The sequence below is a fragment of the Hippocampus bargibanti genome, linkage group LG11 (assembly GCF_051943395.1).
Source record: "Hippocampus bargibanti isolate YZ-2025 linkage group LG11, ASM5194339v1, whole genome shotgun sequence".
Lineage (NCBI taxonomy): Eukaryota > Metazoa > Chordata > Actinopteri > Syngnathiformes > Syngnathidae > Hippocampus > Hippocampus bargibanti.
This window is the reverse complement of record NC_142744.1, coordinates 22888261-22909860: the sequence shown is the minus strand read 5'-3', so window position 1 is coordinate 22909860 and position 21600 is coordinate 22888261. Positions and strand designations below refer to the sequence as shown.

Sequence of the window (21600 nt, the reverse complement as noted above, 5' to 3'; positions counted from 1 at the left end):
AGAATCAGAAAGCCCTTTCGTTTCATGTGCTCCTCACAGTGTGCTTCTGTTTCTCTAACCACTCCTCGTTCTCCTCACTGCTGCACGTGTCTTTAATTCTCCCGTCCCGCCTCTACCACGGATCTTGACCAATCACGCGCGGCTTTAACCGAAGTTTGGGGGAATAGAGGGGGAAATGTCGGCTCCCATTTCTGGCTCCTTGTGACGCGCCGGCTGCCTTCGTTCACTTTAGATTCGACTCTAACTACCGGCTCGTTCGCGAACGACACATCACGATAAACATCAACATGGCCGCCACCTAGGCCCAGTGGTTCGGCTGCTTCGTGTGCTTGCGTTGTGTTCATAGCTGTGGCAGTGGTTACAGATTTCCGACCGCCCCCCAAAATCTCTCTGCAACGGGAAATACGTGTTTAAACGGTGAAGTTTGAACCCTTTTGTTACAGCTAGACCACTGACAATATCGCAACAGGTAGGCATGAGAAATGTGTTTTCATGTGAGCTTCCAAAGGTTAAACTCCGTACATGTATGTTTAATTTGGTGTCGAATTTAGCGAACGCTGTTATTAATACTCATTCCATGGGATTGTTTATACATTTGATGCCACAGACGTGAACATATATGTGTACGTGAATTTTGATGAGGATTGGCTGAACTTGGCTAACATTAAACCACTTGTATTTTTTTAACCGAGAGTGAACATGTGTGTACAAGGAAAAAAGCAGGATACCCGTACAATCCAGAAATACTTTGGCGATTGTTAAGATTTTTTTCAAATGTGTAATTGTGCATATTGTAATGCCCCTCAGCGTGACAAATGATGCGCACAGTCGCTGGTATAGCGGGTCGGTCTTTTAATTACAAAACGTAGCAGTTGTCACATATAAGCTGTTGTTACGCCACAACTCACGCGCAGTCATTCTACTCTGGCACACTGTCGAACCCCCCGTTGTCGGGTCCTCCCTTCTCTCCGTGTCGTCACGCTCCCCCGACAAGCCCAGCCCCCCAAACATGCACAACACAAGCACCGGACGTTACACTATTTGGACATGTGCGTATGACGTTTGGTTACGATTAGTCGTTTTCTTAGTTAAAAAAGACGTGAAGCGTTTTCGATGTTCCAAAGCTTTTTTTGTATCCAGACCCGACGGCCGTGCATTCGAGCACCCTAAATTTGTGTTGCCAATTTAGAGATAGTGTACTGTATGAATTATTCCACCAATGTCTGTTTTCTCAATTTAAAGGACAACCGACACCATTTTTTTGTTTCCTAACTGACACCAGAAAAACGTTTTATAGCATCTAAAATACCCAAAACACGTAGGATGATATTTTTAGTCAAATGAAAAACATCAATAAAAATGACTTAAAGTGTCCAAAAACTACTTCAAATTAAACCCGGAAGTGGCCAGTTGCAGAAGGTTTTGTTGGTGACGTCACGCCAAGACATCATGCCTTGCTCGAGAATCAAAACAATGTCTTCAGATTCGGAGAAGATGCTTTCTTGTTACTCATCCAGTTGTGAATAGGATTCAAATAGGTCTGCAGAGGAATGCATAAATGTTTGCAATCGATTAAAGAAGACCTTCTGTGTCATTTTGAGGCGTCTGGACTGCAATGTAGCGTCCCAGAAAATGCACAAGATGGTGCCCATGCTCTGTTTGGCTGATTTGTCTGCTGGGATTTTGTGTCAGCTAGTATAAAATAGTCGTCTTGGTGCAACACACAACGATTCACCATCGCGTTATGTGTTTTCCTTCTAATTTCGCCATCAACACGAAATTTGTAGACCAAACAGTACCCAAAATGCATTGTGTGTCGCTTTCTCGGTCAGAGGCGTTCTAGACGTGACGTCACGTCAGGCATCGTCACCAACTCAAAAACAAGACTTCCTGAATATTCAGCGCGGGTCTTAAAAGGTGAAATATAGCTATATGCGGTGGAATCTTTATGAAATACGCTCAGTAGAAGTCATATGAAGTGATTTTACAAATTATGGACACAACTTGACCGGGGGCGTCGGTTGTCCTTTAATGCTGTGAAGGAAAAATTGACCGTCCCGGTTTAGTCAACCACAAAAATTTATTGACACAAAATATGTCTCAAAACTGCATTAAAAAAAATACCCCTATTTGTAATGCCTGGGTCCATCACAAATATTAGCCTATTTTAGTGGGTGCCTCAAGTAAACCCATACACCCCCAAAAAATTAGATCTTAAGATATTCAGTCATTCATTCAAGAGCACAATGAGACAAACAACCCTTTGCTCACATCGGGACAATTTTGAGCTTTCAATCAGCCTGCCATGCATGTTTTTGGAAGGTGGGAGCAAACCGGAGGGCCCGGAAAAAACACTGCAAACTCCACAACAGGGAGGCCGCAGCAGGATTTGAACTCATGACCTCTACACTGTGAAGTCCCCATGCTACCCACTCGACTACCGGGCCCCAAAGTATGGCTTATTTTTATTCATATTTTTTTTCAAACTAGCGTATAAATGAATTTTTATTATTGAATATGATATGAATTATTATTATTATTAAAGTTAAAAATAAATGTGGGGTGTGGGCGAAACCTGGATTAACTGGACAAAACCTATGCAGGCACCAGGAGAACACACAAACTCCACGCATCATGTCCCAAGATGGAATCAAACCACTGCAGTGTGAGGCAAACAAATGTAATGCTTTATTTATTATTGAAAAAAATAATACAGTAATTACCCCATTTTTCAAAGGGTTTGATCCACCTGATTCCTCCGACCACTTCTCATCTGAGCAAGTAGGCGGTCTTCTCATTACATGGAGTAGTGTGAGTGAGGAGCTCTACCAGCAGCGTGCAGCAATGTCTTAATCCACTCAATATAATGCGATCATTTGACTAGACCAGGGGTGGGCAAACTTTTTGACGCGCGGGCCGCATTGGGTTCTAAAATTTGACAGAGGGGCCGGGCCAGGAGCATTTGGAGGGAGTGTTTGGGCCGGAAATACTAAACCTAAAGCATTAAAGGACAACCGACGCCACCGGACAAGTTATGTCCATAATTTATAATATCACTTCAAATGACTTCGACTGAGCATATTTTACAAAGATTCCACAGCATATAGCTATAGTTTACGTTTTAAGACTTGCGCTGAATATTCATGAAGTCTTGTTTTCGAGTTGATGACGATCCCCATGTGACGTCACGTTTGGACCGCCCCTGACCGAGAAAGCGACACACAATGCATTTTGGGTACTTTGTTTGGTCTGAAAACTTCGTGTTGATGGCAAAATTAGAAGGAAAACACATGAATAACGCCATGGTGAATCGTTGTGTGTTGCACCAAGACAACTATTTGATATTCGCTGACACAAATTCCCAGCTGACAAATCAACCCATTTCCAACGCAGCTTGGGCGCAATCTTCTGCATTTTTTGGGTGCTACATTGCTGTCATTGACGGCTCGAATTGATATGGGAGGACTCCTTGAATCAATTGCAAACATTTATGCTTTCCTTTTCAGAACTATTTGAATCATATTCATAACTGGATGAGTAAAGAGAAAGCATCTTCTCTGAATCTGAAGCCATTGTTTTGATTCTCGAGCAAGGCAAGACGTCTTGGCGTGACGTCACGAACAAGGGTGTGGGACCTTCTGAAACTAGCCATTTCCGGATTCATTTTGAAGTCATTTTTATTTGTGTTTTTCATTTGACTAAAAATATCAGCCTACCTGATTTGGGTATTTTAGATGCTATAAAACGTTTTTCTGATGTCAGTGGGAAACAAAAAAAATGGTGCCGGTTGTCCTTCAAATGTAGTGTGTACAAACCTCATAGCACAGTAAGAATACTACAACCCAATTTAGTAACTGTCTTTCAAATGTGAAAAATATCCCTGATTAGTTAATAAATTCGTCTCAAGGAATATGGCGTTTACATACTATTTCGCAGATACTTGGAGGAGGAAATGGAAATAGATTAAAATAACATATGCACTGTGATTTATCAAGATTGCGTCTGTTTTTAATAAGTTTTCATTGAAGGGGCAAAGTTAAAGAAATCAATATTTATTGAAAAATGGAATCACTTTCAACATTCAAAACATATTATTACACAACAAAATATTCAAGCTCAATAATGCCTACTTGTGTTAAATTCCGTCAAATCATAGATGGTTTGTCCTGACCGCGTGCTCAACAAACTCCTCACTGACGCCCTCGCCTTCACGCGCAAACAATACACGTGTCCGTCGCTGAGCACACAAACGTAGACTACCTGCAGTTGAAATTGCATACTCGGCACGGCAGCCAATCAGATGTATTTCACCATTGGTCATTCTTGAAGAAAATTAGGAAGCAAACATTTCTGATCGACAAAAATGTGAGATAGCACCACTCTCCCATTTGAATGTCAGTGAGAGCGAGTGCTGTTTGTGGCGCGCCCCTGTCGAGACGGTATTAAAGGACAACCGACAAGTTGTGTCCGTAAGTTGTAAAATCGATTCAAATGACTTCTACTGAGCGTATTTTACAAAGATTCTAGCGCATAGAGCCATATTTTACCTTTTAAGACTCAATATGAATATTCAGGAAATCTTGTTTTCGAGTTGATGATTCGCCCCTGACCGAGAATGGACACACAATGCATTTTGCGGTACTTTGTTTGGTCTGAAAACTTTGTGTTGATGGCAAAATTAGAAGGAAAACACAGAAATATGGTGAATCATTTTCTGGGTGCTACATTGCTGTCCAGATGCCTCAAAATGACAGGGAATAAAGAAATTTAATCGATTGCAAACATGTCTGCTTTCCTCTTCAGAACTATTTGAATCATATTCATAACTGAATGAGGAACAAGAAAGCATCTTCTCCGAATCTGAAGCCATTGTTTTGCTTCTCGAGCAAGGCAAGACGTCTTGGCGGGGCCTTCTGAAACTGCCCACTTCCGGCTTCAATTTGAAGTAGTTTTTGGACACTTGAAGTCATTTTTATTGGTGTTTGACTGAAAATATCAGCCTGCGTGTTTTGGCTATTTTAGATGCTATAAAATGTTTTTTTGATGTCAGTTCGGAAACAAAAAAGTGGTGTCGGTTGTCCGTTAAAGTCAAGGTGTGACGGACTACGGAACTGATTGGTTGGCTAGCTGGCCATAATCATTAATCAATAATGAATGAATTGATGGGTAGCTGATCCTTCTTAACTGTTAAAAGCGTCACAAACTTGCACTGCCACTTACCATTGCCATTTACAAGCATCTTTGTCATCTCAGTTCCCCTCACGATGTTGTTTGTTAGGGACCTCTGGCTATGGCTCAAGACTTACTCGACGAGGAAGGCATTTTTTTTGATGAATTTAACAAAATACGAGCACTAGAACCAGATGTGAGCCAGAAGACCTCGGAACTTAAGGAAGAGTGCAAGGAATTTGCCAACAGTATGACCCGTCCATCTGTACACATCAAAGTTGATTTGTTGATCTCATCGACTGACAATCCGTCTTTTACAGAAATCGGACAGTTCCAGGAAAAAGTTGGATGTCTAATTGAGCTTGTAGATCAGTTGGCAAAAGAGACAGAGACCGAAAAGTTCAAGGTAAGCTTGGGCCTTGATGTACTGTCAATGAAAATGAACTCTTCAAGTTCTTCTGCTGTCATGGATTCTCTAATTTTAGGCGATTGGAGCAAGAAACTTGTTGAAGTTAGTGGCAAAGCAAAGAGAATCACTGCAGCAGCAGCTTCAAGCTCTCATTGCAGAGAAGACGACGCAACTTGAAAGGTAAATGACAATGAAAATGCCATCCGTGTAAGGTTCAAGTGGTTGTAAAGGCCCATGGACATCTCTTTCATGTTGGTTTTATTGTTTTCGCTCCATATTGTGGCTCAAACTACCAAAGACAAGTTCCTTATTTAATACTCTCCATGTCGGTATTTCAGATATCGCATTGAATGTGATGCCTTGTCTAAGGTGGAATCTGAGCAGAACGAGTTTATCAAACAGTTTATTTTGCAGTAAGTATGTGCTTTTTGTGCTTTGTACTGTCGTAGCCACTTTGACATGATGATACAATCGTCAACATAGCCAAAGTATAAATTGACATGAAAGCAAAAGGGAGGGAGGGTGACAAATAAACCCACACTTGCACATAAAACACAACTTCTTCTTTTCCTTTCGGCTTTTCCCTTCAAGGGGTCGCCACAGCGAATCAGTGTCCTCCATTTTCAGAGGTATCAATCTAAATCTCAGCAAGCAGTGCACCCATGACTGCGGGTCTCACATTTCCACTTTTCTGTAATATTTCGACAGTGCTGCATGGAACCTCCCCATTTAGCTTTTCATTGAATTACAAAGGCTCTTGGCGTCACAAGTGAGATCAAACTTGCTTGCAAATCAACTCATCGTCTTTGCCCTGATGGCTCGTCGACTGCTTCCAGTCTCCATCCCAGATATTTTGGATTCCTTCCACCAAGTGTGCATGCTGAAGGGTGGCCTTGGGCAGCCCTCTCAGAGAATTGCTTCCTGCTGCGTTGTACCTTGACTACCGTGCTCGACGCCCTATCCTGTGTCCACGAGCTCAACTCGATGATTAACAACAATCACGGCAGGTGTTGTTGTTACCTGCCCATCCTCTAATGTAGTGGGGAGGAGTCATACTGGGATAAATCTGTATATCAGCGGTAATTGCGCCCAAGCTTGAAAACTTGTCCATGGCTATCATCCAGCTGTCAAGTGCAGCAGAAACACCAAATAGAGTTTGACAGGCAGCTACCTCAATGTTCACAATGGTTTTGAGGTGGTCAACGTCAGCATTTACATTATTTGCTGCATTCTTCGGAGGAGTGGTGAATCCTCGACCTGACAGACTGAGTATAAAACTGGTGAGACCAGCCATGATGTTTGGACTGGAGACAGTTCCACTGAAGAAAAGACAGGGATGAAGATGTTGAGGTTTTCTTTGGGAGTGACCAGGTTGGATTGCGTCAGGAATGAGTATATCAGAGGGACAGCTCACATTAGAGGTTTTGGAAAGAAAGTCTGGACATGTCTAAAATCATCTCAGTCTAGCCTCTCAGAGGAGAGAGGGTGAATATATTGGGAGAAGGATGCCGAGTCTAGACCTGCCAAGCAGGAAGCCGAGAGAAAGACCAAAGATGAGGTAATATGGATGTTGTGGAAGGACATGAAGCACCAAAAAGGGTTAGAATCTAACCGTTAGATGGAGGCAACCAATTTGCTGCGGCAACCCCTAAAGGGAAATAAGAAGACATCCTTCAATGTCTGTTGTGTTGAAGAGGCTATGACAAGATCGCCTTTGCACATTCAATTGACTCAAAACTGAAGTTGTTGGTCATGACCGAAACAAATGTGTCGCCCAATTTTCCCCTTTTATTGATGAAAAGGTTTCTTCAGCCGTCATCTGTACTTCTTTGAAGGTGTCGGACGTTTCGCTTCTTATCCAAGATGCTTCTTCAGCGAACTAGTCTTACTGGTAGTTTCGGCGAAACGTCCGACACCTTCAAAGAAGTGCAGATGACGGCTGAAGTAACCTTTTCATCGATGGACCACTCCTGTACGACTGAGAGCTTACACAGACGTTTCCCATTTTATTTAATCACCATTCACCACTCTTTAACTATAACTTCCCTGTTGTAAATTTGATAGTTTAACTCAGAAAAATTCATCCATCCATTAATTTTCTAATGCACTTGTCCTCACTGAGGTTGCAAGTATTCCGGACAGACTGTCTTTGGGTAGTAGGTGGAGGACACCTTACACTGGTCGTCAGGGTACTAAAAAGTACAGCGAGACCTCAACTTACGAACTTAATTGGTTCCCAGACAGAGTGTGTAAGGCGAAAAGTGTGTATCTTAAAAAAAAAATCCCATAGCAAACCATTAAAATGGGAATAATCTGTTCCCGGGTTTCCATAAAATATACTTTTCAACTAAATAAGCCTTAAAACTACACACAACATACCTTATTCTATGTATAAGAAATGTGCTATTGTATTGTAATGAAAGAAACACACTGCATTGTATCATAAAGTCACTTTATTTACATTTGTGATGGTCATTTATGGCTTGATGGAATGGCGTTGGAGGTCGAAGGTCAAAGGGAATTGCTGTTTGGAAAGAGGCGCATAACTCCCTTGCAGCACTCATTGAAGTTGCAAGTCGCTACATGTCAAAAAAAATCCCAAATAAGTGTGTTTTAATATTTTTAGTTTTGGTGTTTTTTTTTTCATTTTATTTTTTTAAGTGCGGACCAGAATACTGTTAAACCCAACACATCGATAAGCATCGACTTTAAGGGTATTATTATTGATTAAATGTTATCCGTAGCCATTTGTTCTGTGGCCAGGTGGCGGTATGCATTACCAGGCTGTAGTTTAATTATGTGCCATTTTTTTCTCTTTACAGTTGAGCTGCAATAATGAGGTTTTCAAAACAAGTGATATTGTTCAGGATGAAGAGTGGTTGCATTTTAAATCTAAGGTCCTGAAAGTTACACTTAAACACAATTTCCTGGTCCACATTTCTCAAGTATCTTTGATGTACAACTCTGGAATCAATGAACATCAGCACGTCTGTGGTGTCCTCCTTTTCATGTTTTGTCATTCCTTCTGTTCAGCAAACTATGTATCTTCACATGTATTCTTAATGCGGAAAGAAGTAAAAAGATACTGTACACACACATTCATCAATAAACATGTTTGAGATATATATGTTGTTTTTTTATTTTTTTCTTGACCACAACTCTGCCCAAAATGATAAACTGTGTGATCAATTGTTGAAGGACGTTCAGGCTAATTATTATCTTTATTTGCTTGAAAATGGGATACAATAGGTTGGAGTGGGATAGATGGAATATGTTGATATATACGTCTTTCAAAATGACCAGACACGGTATACATCGGTCACATGGAGTTAAAGACCCCAAAATACAGAAAGCAATTGCAAGCACGCAGGAAGTGACTTCAAAATCGACTAGTGATCTTTGTAAAAATTAGAAACACAAGGATAATGTCACACATGACAAGTCACCAAAAAAAGGCCAAGTAAGAATGTACAAAATAAAATGAAAAAAAGCAAGTGTTGGGTTAAATGTTGTTCTTCCTGGTTCAGCTCTCCATTTGTATAGTCTAAATATTAAATCAGCAGAAAGCAAGGTGATATACACAAAATGAATATTTATTATCAGGCAGCGAGAGGATGTTCTCCAGGGGAGAAGCTATGTCAAGGGACAGAGAGGCAAGAGAGAGAGCGCGAGAGCTCGTCTCAGACATTTATAAACAGGAGTGATGTCACTTTGGAAAGGACCTATCATCTGCTAGATACAATCATGAATATTTATTATTAGACTGAAACGTGACAGCTAGATTTGTATCCTAACTAAGTACAAGCTGACTACATGTATACTAATATATACAAATAACTAAACTACATACATATATGGACTTACTAATTGATAAGAATAAGTAGAAATGAAATAACAGGATGTTTTTAGCATGTGTATCAACTAGTTCTAACAGCAAGGCTTATGAGAGCACTTGCCAACGGATGCCGACTCAGGCGCCATCTAGGACTTTGTTTACATTTACGTCCTCTACATCATGCCATCTAAACAAAAAGTAACCGTAATGATTGCGGAAGCGAAAGTGATGCACCTTGTCAAGGGCTCACCGCCCATAGGGGGGACCAAAGGGATCAAGTGTTATATGAGCTGGGCGGCAGAAAAGGTGGGGACCCGGGCCGTCCGATCCACGGCTGCAGAAGCTAGCTCTTGGGACATGGAATGTCACCTCTCTTGCAGGGAAGGAGCCTGAGCTGTTGTCCGAGTTCGAAAAGTTCTGACTAGATAGTCGGACTTGGTAGCAGCCCTCTCGAGAGGGGTTGGACTCTCTTCCACTCTGGAGTTGCGAGAAGCGTAGAGCAGTTGTGAGCATACTCATTGCCCCACGGCTCACCGCCTGTACATTGGGATTCACTCCGGTAGACAAGAGTGTTGCTTCCCTCCGCCTTCGGGTGGAGACGGATCCTGACTGTTGTTTGTGCGTATGCATCAAACAGCAGTTCAGTGTACTGAACGCTTTTTGGGGATCTGAGAAGGTGTACTGGTGAGTACTGGGACTCCCTTGTTCTGGTGAGTGATTTCAATCCTCACATGGGCACTGTCAGTGAGACCTGGAGGGTGCGGGATTGGGAGTAATGCCCCCCCACCAGAACCTGAATGGCGTTTTGTTATGGGAGCTCTGTGCTCCACACGGATTGTCTATAACAAACACTTTGTTCAAAACATAACGGTGTCCATGCACTTAGCACCAGGACACCCTTGGCTGCAGTTCGATGATTGAATTTGGATTGGAGTAGGTTCAATTAGTCTTGCATTGGAAAAATTTACGTTTCACACCAGCAAAGTGATGAAATGAAGAGGAAAGGCAAGGAAGAAGTAGAAAAATAAAACAAATACAGAGCTGCAAAAAGGCAGCCACTCTCACGCCGCCATCTTGAAGTCAAAACAACCAAAAAATAAAAGATAACAAATAATGTGACAACACAAAAGACAGCCATTCAATCGTAATCACTTTCTACCCCTTCCTTGTTATATGAAGCAGTTCTAGATGACAGTGTGGATCAAAGCCTCCTTTTCACCAGTGGATCAGGGACATCGTGAAATGTGCACATCTGCTACAAGATAAATGTTGAAAGCAAACACAAAGCTAAATTGACGAAAAGAGACTGTCTCACATCTCGTGTCCCACATAAATGCGCTTCCCTTGTTCTGCTAGGGGATTTCAATGCTCACGTGGGCAATGACAGTGACACATAGAGGGGCATGATTGGGCGGAATGCCACACTCCTGCCCCGATCAGAAGCCGAGTGGTGTTTTGTTATTGGACTTCTGTGCTCGACACAGATTTCTATAACAAACACTTCAAACATAAGGGTGTCCATATGTGCACTTGGCACCAGGACACCCTTGGCCGCAGTTCGATGATGTTTTGGACATTCGGATGAAGAGAGTGGCAGAGCTGTCAACTGATCACCACCTGGTGGTGAGTAGGCTCCGACGGTGGGGGAAGATTTTTCGTGGTGAAGAAGGAGCGGTGCACAATTTACCAGTCGATCGACGTCCCAACCCTCGTCTATGACCACGAGCCAAATGATTGTGACCTAAAGAACAAGACCCCAGATAAGAGCAGCTGAAATTTGTGTTCTCAGTCGGGTGTCTGGGCTCTCCCTTTGAGATACGATGAGAAGCTCAGTAGTAGGCAGGGGCTCAGAGTATAGCCGCTTCTCCTCCACATCGAGAGGAACCAGATGAGGTGGCTCGGGCATCTGATTAGGATGGCTCTTGGAACACCTCCCTGGTGTTTCGAGCACGTCCCACTGACAAAAGACCCAGGGGACGACCCAGGACATGCTGTAAAGATTCTGTCAGCCAGATGATGCCGGAAGAAGTGCCTGGGGAGAGGGAAGTTGGGCTTCCCTACTAAAGCTGTTTTCCCCGCGACCTGACCGTGGATAAGTGGCAGACAATGGATGGAATGATGGATGAACCTCACGCAATGTTAATTCTCCCAAAAGTGTGGAGGTGATCAGAAAATTGATTGATGGAAAAAACTACTGAGAATGGGGGAAAAAATTTATTTCCTTTTTTTCTGTCTACATGCATATATATATGTGTCAAATACAGGTAACATCCGAGTTACGACCGGGTTCCGTTCCGACAACACGGTCGTAAATCAAAATGCATTCAAAATGGCTGACGACATGATAGAATACGATGTCAATCAGTTGTTTTTAAGCAACATTTTCTATTGAATACTATTACAGTAAAGTCTCGTTATATCGATATTATCAAGAGTCGGAAAAAATATCGATATAACCGGACTATCGATATACATACAGTGGTACCTCGGTTTTTGAACGACTCACAGTTCAAACAAATTGGAGTCCGAACAAAATATTCGAATAATTCTTGCTCGTAGTTCGAACAATAATCGGAGTTCGAACGCCGGTACGCCGCGTGCGTGCGTACGCAAGGGTGGGATGCTGAGCGGCGTACAGGTGTATCGCTCTGTTCGTGACCAACTGCTGTCGCTTGCGGACGTGCTGCGTTTTGCTCTCGCGTTTAATACAGGTGTAGGAAGAGTTTTAGCCCCTAATCATGCCTCCAAAGAAAGTAAGTGCTGCTACAAGTTAAAAAAGAAAAGCAGTGCGTACAACTATTGCATTTAAGAAAGAAATAATAGCAAAATATGAAGGAGGTGTGCGAGTGTCTGATCTGGCTAGGGCAGGGGTGCTCACACTTTTTTCAGCAAGGGAGCTAATTTTGAAATGACCAAGTCAAAATGATCTACTCATGATATTTATTGAGAAATATAGTGAAGATTATTGCAATTTATGTTGATGTATATCCGCATATGTTGCACAACACAACATCTCTCATCTCATCTCATTTTCCGTACCGCTTATTCCTCATTAGGGTCGCGGGGGTTGCTGGAGTCTATCTCAGCTGTCTTCGGGCACGAGGCGGGGGACACCCTGAATTGGTTGCCAGCCAATCGCAGGGCACACAAAGACATACAACAGTCACTCTCACACTCACACCTAGGGACAATTTGGAGTGGTCAATCTGCCTGCCATGCATGTTTTTGGAGTGTGGGAGGAAACAGGAGGACCCGGAGAAAACCCACGCGGGCCCAGGGAGAACATGCAGACTCCGCACAGGGAGGCCGGACCGGGACGCGAACCACTGCCGGACCTCTGCACTGTGAAACCCTAACCACTCAACTACTGGGCCGCCCCACACAACACAACATAATTATATCAATTGTTTGCCATTACCTGAGTTCACTCTGATAACTGGCAGACGAGACAACCGCACTTGAAAATGTCATCGTGAAAAAAAGTCATCCTCTCATTCCGTATGAAAGATACGTTTTTTCTTCTTACTTGGTCCAGCTCATCCACTTTTTTATACTCTCTTACATTTAAGGGGGAAAACCGAGCGAAAAATTAGAATGTAACTAACGACATCCTTGTTCACTTTGCAACGAAGGGGCGTTGTTTGAGCTCGCAGTGAGTCTCTCAATGAGATGTCATTTGATTGGTTCTCCGGTGTATCAATCAAATAAAGGGATGGCTGATTGGCTGACGTCGAGTTTTTTTCAAAAGATATCCACTTGATTTGTTAAGCGTCAGTTCCTGAAAATGTCACATCACCTTGTCTTGCGATCTACCAATAGTACCATGGAGATCGATTGGTCGATCACAATCGACATATTGAGCACCTCTGGCAGGGAATACAGCATGGCGAAATCTACGATCAGTACGATATTAAAGAATAAGGAGGCTGTGAAACCTAGTGATGTGGCCATGGGAGTGAGAGCAAGTGTCATTGGATAGATATTTTAAGAGAAAAGAACATCCTGTCGCCGAGTCATCCGTAGCAAAGAGATTTGAACGTGTGAGCACCCCGAAGTTTTTATGGAAGGGGACTCTCCTTCCAAATAATAAATTTCCTTCCTCCGTCCACCTGCACCTTCTGCTGACCACCACTAAGGTAAAAAAATCCGATTCATAATTATTTTCTTTACGAACGTACATTTAGCCTGGGTTACATTTATGTTTATGTTACGAACGTACATTTAGCCTGGGTTACATTTATGTTTATGTTATTTGTGTCTTTGCCATTTTGCTTAACATTTTCTGAGATATACAGTAAAGTCTCGTTATATCGATATTCAAGGGAGTCCGAAAAAATATCGATATAACCGGGACTATCGATATATCCGACCCTGTTTGCATGTAATTTTCTCCGTGCGTGCATAGAAATAGTATCGATATAACCGGGACTATCAATATATCCGATATCGATATAACGAGACTTTACTGTACATTGCTTTTTATGTGTTGGTCAGCATTTTAATGTGCAATTTAATGCATAAAATTATGTATAAAAACTGTACTAAAAAGGTAAACATTCAGGGTGTTGGAACGGATTAAAACAATTTACATAATTTGTAATGGGAAAAATGGTTTCGTGTTCTAACAAATCGATTTTCGAACAGTGTTCTGGAACGGATTACGGTCGAGAACCGAGGTACCACTGTATACACGATCCTGCGCCGAACTGCATTAAAAGTGGGCAATGGGGGATCTTTGATATGGCATGTCATTTTCTCCTTGAGTTCATGGATTGCGTATATAGCATGCTTTTGTACTGTAGTGAAGTGAAAAATAAACTTATGCATTAAATAAAAATGTCATTTATTATTTTCATAACGCACTCTTGCAATTGTGACTCTGGGTAGCAGTCGACATTGTTCTATACACACGAGAGAAACCACCAACGCCAGCATGTACATTCTATCTGAAAAATTGTGATGATTGCAAGCGATAAATATATCAGAATACAACACAATTAAATACATGTATGGAAAACAAAAATGGCAACGTTTACATTACTTACGATGAAGTATTCTGCGGTACGTCGAACTGTTTCGCGATGGAGAATTTGCTCCTTGTTGGATACTCCTCCACAGCCATTATTGCCTTGTATTTCGTTCCGAGGTCACAATTCTTACGTTTCCCCATGGTTGAAATTGGTGTTGAACAACCGTATACTGTATACTGTTTAAGAAGACTACAGTATGTTTCAGATGCTAATGCAGCTCTGCTACACAGTGTAAGACACGAAAGCTGGTCATGTGACCAAGGGTGAGACCGACACAGATATCGTTAATGGTGGTGCTGTATTGAAACCCTTAAACAAATATCGATTCAGCTTAAGCTGCTTTTGTATCGATATAAGCAGACCAAATTGGCTGGCGGGAGATGAAAAGTGCACCGTAGTAACTGGATTATCGTAATAACCAGGTATCGTACTAACCGGAACTAATTATACAAAAAAGACATTACACATGAGGTTAAAATCTTAGCGAAAGAATATAGATGGTTTGAAAGGGGAGTAAAAGAAGCGATTTTCATAAAACAGCTGAATCCTTCTTTAAACTGATATAGTGGGGTAAGGTTCAATTTGGATTGTTCGTACAACAGCCTACTCAGGCAAAATAGGTTTAGGAATACTGATGAGGTGATACCGGTGGAAGTGGGGCATTCAGGCCAGTCGTTAGTCAGAACAATCAGTGGAGTGGCAGGAAGTAGTCCTCTGCTCCCCCCAACCTGAGAGCAGGGACCTATCATAGCAGAGTCCGGCACCGCCATGTCTGGACAATATATATATATATATATATATATATATATATATATATATATATATATATATATATATATATATATATATATATCGACGAGTGGTTGCAACAGATCCCGGGAACAACATCGAATATCTCGGTACAGAAAAGCGCAGTGCTGGGAACAGCACGGATACTGCGCAGAACCCTCAAGCTTCCTGGCCTCTGGTAGAGGACCCGAGCTAAAATGGTGGACAGACACCACCCATGCTGGGTGAGACGCGGATTTTTTTTTTATATGTATGTATGTATATATTGGGCCGAAACTACCAGTATCACTTTAGTTCGCTGAAGAAGCATCTTGGATAAGAAGCGAAACGTCCGACACCTTCAAAGAAGTACAGATGACGACTGAAGAAACCCTTTCATCGATGGACTACTCCTGTATGACAGAGTTTACACAGACATATACATAAGACTAGAAATTTGCCGGGAAATGAAAATAGTATCGTAATAAGCAGTACTATCAATATAACCAATATCGATATAACGAGACTTTTTTTTTGTATATATCTAAATGTTGACAGTTCATTTATAAATCTTATAACTTTTAGTGTCATTTTAATCATTTGATATTTTGTATTATCGATTTGTATTACTGTATAACTGTACCTGTAATGTATACAAAACGGTTTACTGGAGTTATTTATTAATTTTATACTTTCCTTTTTAGAGTCATTTTATCATTTTATCGATGAGAAGGTTTCTTCAGCCGTCATCTGTACAATTTTGAAGGTTTCAGACGTTTCCCCTCCTATCCAAGAGGCTTCGTCAGCGAACTAAAGTCTGACTGGTCGTATCGGCCCTATTTATATATCCTGAATGTCCAGGCATGGCGGCGCCGGACACAGCTATGATAGGTCCCTACTCTCAGGTTGGGGGGAGCAGAGGACCACTCCCTGTGGCCCCACTGATTGTTCCTACATTCCTGACTAACGACTGGCCTACTTCCCCCACTCCCACCGGTATCACCTCATCAGCATTACGAATGTTGCCTAACCTGTTTTGCCTAAGCAGGCTATTGTATGAACGATCCAAATTGAACCTCACCCCACCAGACCGGTTTAAAGAAGGATTTTGTTGTTTTATAAGAATCGCTTCTTTTAACCCCCACTCATTTGACGACAATGAGGTTAAAATCTTAGCGATATATAAATAGGGCCGATACGACCAGTCAGACTTTATTTCGCTGACGAAGCCTCTTGGATAGTAGGCGAAATGTCCGAAACCTTCAAATTTGTACAGATGACGCCTGAAGAAACCTTCTCATCGATGGACCACTCCTGTACGACTGAGAGCTTACACAGACGTATTTATCATTTTATATTTCATATTATCGATTTTTATTACTGTGTCGGCGCAGATGTTTTCTGCCGACCCAAATACGCACGGCTTCCCACGCATGAGAGCCGTACAAAAATCGCTCTCTCTGCTAACGGAGAAGCCAAAAGAGGTCACCCAACACACACGATTGCTGTGCAAGTGAGATGCTGTCATGCTGGTGAGAATTGTCTACGCGTTTGTTAAATAGTTATTTTGTATCCTCATTTTGTGCAATGCTGCTCCGGCAAATAAACATCCTATTTGTTCGATATTGTCACGTTCGGATTGACAGCTGGGGGCGGGGCCACGCCTAACCGCTTTCCACCACCTCCTTCATCAGGACAGCGGGTACGAAAACGGGACGCTGCCAACTTGTATTTGTACATTGTATTTCCCTGGATTTTCTATATCTTAGGTGTTCGGTCCGAGCCCCCCCCCCCCCCCCCACACACACACACACATCCTGTAATTAGTATTATCCTTCGGGATTGTTCCTTTTCTGCACCACTGTGCGCAAGTTGCTTTTCGCCATTGGCATCGTATGCGGGTCGGGTTTCCCTTTGCCCCCCTTCACTTGTCGTTTTTGGTGTTCTTTAGTTTTGATTATTCTCTGCCTCGTTCGGAACGTGACAGATCTAAACAAGAAGGACCATCTCAGGTGTGTATAGTAGTAAATGCATCACATACATGCTGCGGAGTTCAACAGCGTTGCCGGCTGTAGCGGTGGCAACTGTAGAATTAAAAAAAAAAAGAAAAAAAAAAGGTCCGGTGGTCGTAAGTACGGGTGGTCGTGATTCGGATGTTACCTGTATGTGTATGTATGTATGTATGTATGTATGTATGTATGTATGTATGTATGTATGTATGTATGTATATATATATATATATATATATATATATATATATATATATATATATATATATATATATATATATAGTGCACCGCTCGCTCACTGATTTTAAAAGGAATGAGAGAAGCCACTTCCAATGGCTTCGAAGCAGTTTGGCTGTGTTCACACCTACAATGGTGCAAGCCACCCATTTTAACTGCATGCATGTGCATCTGCGAAAATACCAAAATGAAGTTTATCCCACCTATCCGCACAGTTAAGAAACGTCAAACTTGGATTGAGCGTGAATGTCAAGCCCAACATCACCACAGCTGGCCTTGCATTGTGCTGCAGATAACGATAAAAACGAACAGATTTTTACATACATTTGGAGTTCTTGGGTCCCTTGACAGGTGCCATAAAATGATAAGAGTTAAGAACTACCTTAAAAGTGATTCATTTTCATTTGTTAAATGAAATAATTATGGTGGAAAATGTTTCAAATAAGGGAACCTATTTCTAAATCAATTTTCCTACAGTTACAGAATCAACATGTAACAGACATTTGACTAAATCAATTTTAAATAATTATGTATATATTTCACATATCACCTCGTGGTGAGAAAGATCTGAATGGCCTTCCCGGAACTCTAATGAACATTTCCCCAAACAAATGCATACACCTCAATGTACTTTTGATGTGTGTCATGGGGAACTGACGGCTCATGTTTGTTTTCTTAGGTTCCAAAAAACTGGATTGTTCATCTCTAACTGGGGGGGGGTTGGAGGAGAGGAATGTTGAGGAGTGGATGTAGTTTAAGACATCTGGGGATATGATGATTTCAACTGTAGTAGTTAGTCTCTTGTAGTCTCTTGTAGGATGAGGAAAGAATAATGGAAGGTGATGAATGAAAATGACAGTGACATGTTCAGTGACACCCTCAATTCTCCTCACTCTCTTTTGAAATCATCCTGAACCTCTGCAGAGGCTCATGCACAGGTTCACGAATCGTAAAACTCTGGTGAGTTTGAAGCCCAACTTGCTGGGTAGATCCTTAGTTAGGAGGAAGCAGTTCCTCCTTTGAATAAATTATGGACCCAGGCAAGGGGCGTAGCCTGATGTCAGGAGTCATCATCTGTATCATCGATCAAAACTTTGGTGTCACGAGTCTTTGATCTGGAGGGGGAGAAAAACAGAAATATCATCGCTATACATTGCACTGATAAGTCAGAGACTCTAAGATTTCTAGTCAACGCGATACCAAATGGCAGACTCCCTCTTCGGTTTAGAACAGGGCTTGGGAACCATTGTGATTAAGAGAGCAATAAAAGCAAAATATAGAAATATTTAGAAATGTTTTTCAGTGAGAGTCACACACACACGCATTACTTTTTATACATATATACCTCGGCTTATGAATGCTTTAGCTAACGAACTTTTTGCCTTACGAATGAATGTTAAATTCGCGAGAATATAAACTTGGCATACAAACTATTTTTCGGGAAACACAAAGAACACCACAATGAGTATGCGTCGTTCGCGAACGAGCCAGTTCTTGGAGCTGAATCTCTGAAATGAACAAAGAGAGCCGGCACCTAACTAGGAGCTAGAAATGGCAGCCTACTTTTTTTTGTCCTCTATTCCCCACCCCCAGTGTTCGGTTAAAGCCGCACATGATCGGTCAAGATCTGTCGCAGAGGAGGGAGGGAGAATTACAGACACACGCAGCAGGTAGGAGAAGGAGGAGGGTTTGAGAAACAGAAGCACGCTCTGAGCACATGAAACAGGAATGGCAGACGACAGAGCTTGATACCACTACAAAGAAAAAACTAAAGTGTAAAGGTGAGAAAATGGATAGAAAACAGTGAAATTTGGACTCGTTTCAACTTTATTGAGCGTGCAAATGCAGAGTGTAGGCTGCAAGGTTAAAATATCCCATCAATCAGGCTCCACAAATAACCCACACAAGCCATCTGTCCAATTTGAAGAGTAAAGACAAGTAAGGGAAGCAGCTATTAATGAAGTTTCTAGTGTGTCTTCCTGCATCTGTTGCTGTTGCATGATCACAACTTCCAAGATGTACAACCCAGACCTCCTTGAGACACTTTATCCAAAAAGCTATCAACCCAGCTAAACAGAACACAATTGATGAGTAACTGGGTAAAATTATCACAGAGAAAGCAACTCTAATTAGGCCCCATTTCTTAGTGCTTTGTCTGAATGAAATGAAACTTTAGTCATAACTAGTTTATTATTTTCAAAAAATCACATCAAAACACTAGGGTCTTTTCACCAACACAACACTATCCACAAGTCTTTTCGGGACTAATCGCGAGTGACGCAGCAGCTCCGTACGGAGCTTTGAGATGCCGTCAGAGGAGGGGCAAGAGATCCAGCGTGCTCATCAAGTTACGGCAGTGTGGGTTTCGAACGCCGATCCCATCAATGCATCTCGCTAACCTACGTTCTCTGTTTAAGACTGAGAAGAAATGGACAGATGAAGCAAAGTTAGCTCCACAAGAATGCATAGACTGCACTGGTTGGAGTGTCTTTGAAACTTCAACAGCAACACTGGATGAATATAGACACTGTAACATCATACATTAGTTTCTGTGACGACATGTGTGTACTAACCAAGTCTTTCCGCTTCTTCAACAATAACAAGCTATGGTTCACCCCCAAACTTAGTCATCTTAGAAAGGCCGCATTTAGAATCGGAGATCGAGCGTGTTACAAACACGCTCAAAACCGATTGACATCTGCATCGGTGTGGAATGAACTGAAAGCAATAACAAACTAACTACCTGGCAGAGTGTCCCCTTCCTGCCTGAAAGTCTGCACTGACCAGCTGGCTCCAGTCTTCACATAAATCTTCAAAAGAACCCTGCAGCAGTGTGAAGTCGCATCCTGCTTCATATAGTCTGCCATCATCCCAGTTCACAAGAAACCGCCAACATCTGGATTAAATGACCTTAGGCCTCTCGCTATGACGTCTGTGGTCATGAAGTCCTTTGAACTCCATGTGCCGAACCATCGAAAGAACATCACTGGACCCCTCCTGGACCCTCTTCAGTCTGCCTACCGGGCAAACAATTCTGTGGATGATGAGGTCAATATCAGGATGCACCACATCCTTGAGCACCTCGACAACACAGGATCTTACGCAAGGATCCTGTTGTAAACTTCAGCTCTGTGTTCAACGCCATCATTCCGAAACTCCTCACCCCCAAACCTCTCCAGCTCGGTGTGTCCTCTACGATCTGCCAATGGATCCTCAGCATCAGCAGATGGCGCCCGAGTAGGCAGCCGTCAGCAAGTGCTCTCATGAGCCTTGCTTTTTTTTTGTCTTGTTTTGTGTTTTCTTTTGTCACCTTGTGTTGTTGTGCGTCATGTGGAACGGATACGGATTGTTTTTCAGCATTTTTGGCCACGGCATTCATCAAGGAGGAGACTGTGCTGAGTGGTAGCCGATGTGGAACTGTCGCGGCTTGAAATTGAAGCGGATTTATGGGGGACAGGAGATCTCTTTCGTCAAGAGCATGCTGCATGTTTGCTTTCCACATTGAGCTTGTAGTCGACATGCACATTCCACCATGATGTCCCTGATCCACTTGTGAAAAGATGCTTTGATCCTATCCTCTTTCATCTAGAACTGCTTCATGTAGCAAAGAGGGTACAGAAAGTGATTAAGAAGGAATGCCTCTTTGTCTTTGTGTTGTCATATTGTCGTTGTGTTGTCACATTATTTGTTTTTTAGTATTTTTTGTCCTTTTGACTTCAGGACGGCACATTGGACTCAAGACAGCGACGAGTCTGTGCACTGACAACAGGTGGAGCAGCTGGTGCTGCCGACCTAGAACTGAACACGCTCAAGATGGTAGAGATGATCGTGGACTTCAGGAAACATCCATCACCACAGTTACCCCGCACACTATCCAACAGCCCCATGCCAACTGTCAAGACCTTCAAGTTCCTGGGAATCACAATCTCCAAAGACATGATGTGGGCGGTCAACACCAACCCATCCTGAGAAAGGCTCAACAGAGGATTTGCTTCCTGAGGCTGCTGAAGAAGATATGGCCTGCCACAGGAGGTGCTACGACCTCCTCCTCCTTTCGACACGTCAGTCATCGAATCAATCATTTATTCTTCCATCACGGTTCTGTTCGGTGCCGCCACAAAAAATTGACACAATCTGACTTCA

General features: G+C 42.3%; 2 protein-coding genes across 4 annotated transcripts in view; one reads left to right on the top strand and one right to left on the bottom strand.

Annotated features, from left to right (window-relative positions):
- Positions 1-260: 260 nt before the first annotated feature.
- Positions 261-8703, top strand: LOC148891955 (intraflagellar transport protein 20 homolog). 2 transcript variants are annotated; one of them, XM_089007481.1, is made up of 7 exons: positions 261-469; positions 2323-2452; positions 5279-5417; positions 5490-5575; positions 5655-5758; positions 5917-5991; positions 8401-8703. In XM_089007481.1, the coding sequence occupies exons 2-7, from the start codon at positions 2423-2425 to the stop codon at positions 8402-8404; spliced, it is 438 nt and encodes a 145-aa protein (XP_088863607.1). In that variant the 5' UTR covers positions 261-469; positions 2323-2422; the 3' UTR covers positions 8405-8703. The 2 variants fall into 2 exon arrangements, with proteins under 2 accessions (XP_088863607.1, XP_088863608.1); XM_089007482.1 differs by lacking the exon at positions 2323-2452.
- Positions 8704-17513: 8810 nt separating this feature from the next.
- The window catches only part of LOC148891954 (solute carrier family 53 member 1-like), an 86408-nt gene continuing 82321 nt past the window's right edge, over positions 17514-21600 (bottom strand). For both annotated transcript variants that reach the window (XM_089007466.1, XM_089007467.1), the window contains one exon: positions 17514-18572. In XM_089007466.1, the coding sequence (XP_088863592.1) occupies positions 18518-18572 (55 nt within the window). In that variant the 3' untranslated portion in view covers positions 17514-18517. The remainder of the gene's footprint in view (positions 18573-21600) is intronic.

Excerpts from the sequence above, each read along its gene's own strand:
- LOC148891955 (XM_089007481.1), top strand. The coding sequence starts at position 2,423 with ATGCTACCCACTCGACTACCGGGCCCCAAA. Across the intron at positions 2,453-5,278 it reads CTCGACTACCGGGCCCCAAA|GGACCTCTGGCTATGGCTCA; the intron begins GTATGGCTTATT and ends GTTGTTTGTTAG. Across the intron at positions 5,759-5,916 it reads AAGACGACGCAACTTGAAAG|ATATCGCATTGAATGTGATG; the intron begins GTAAATGACAAT and ends TCGGTATTTCAG.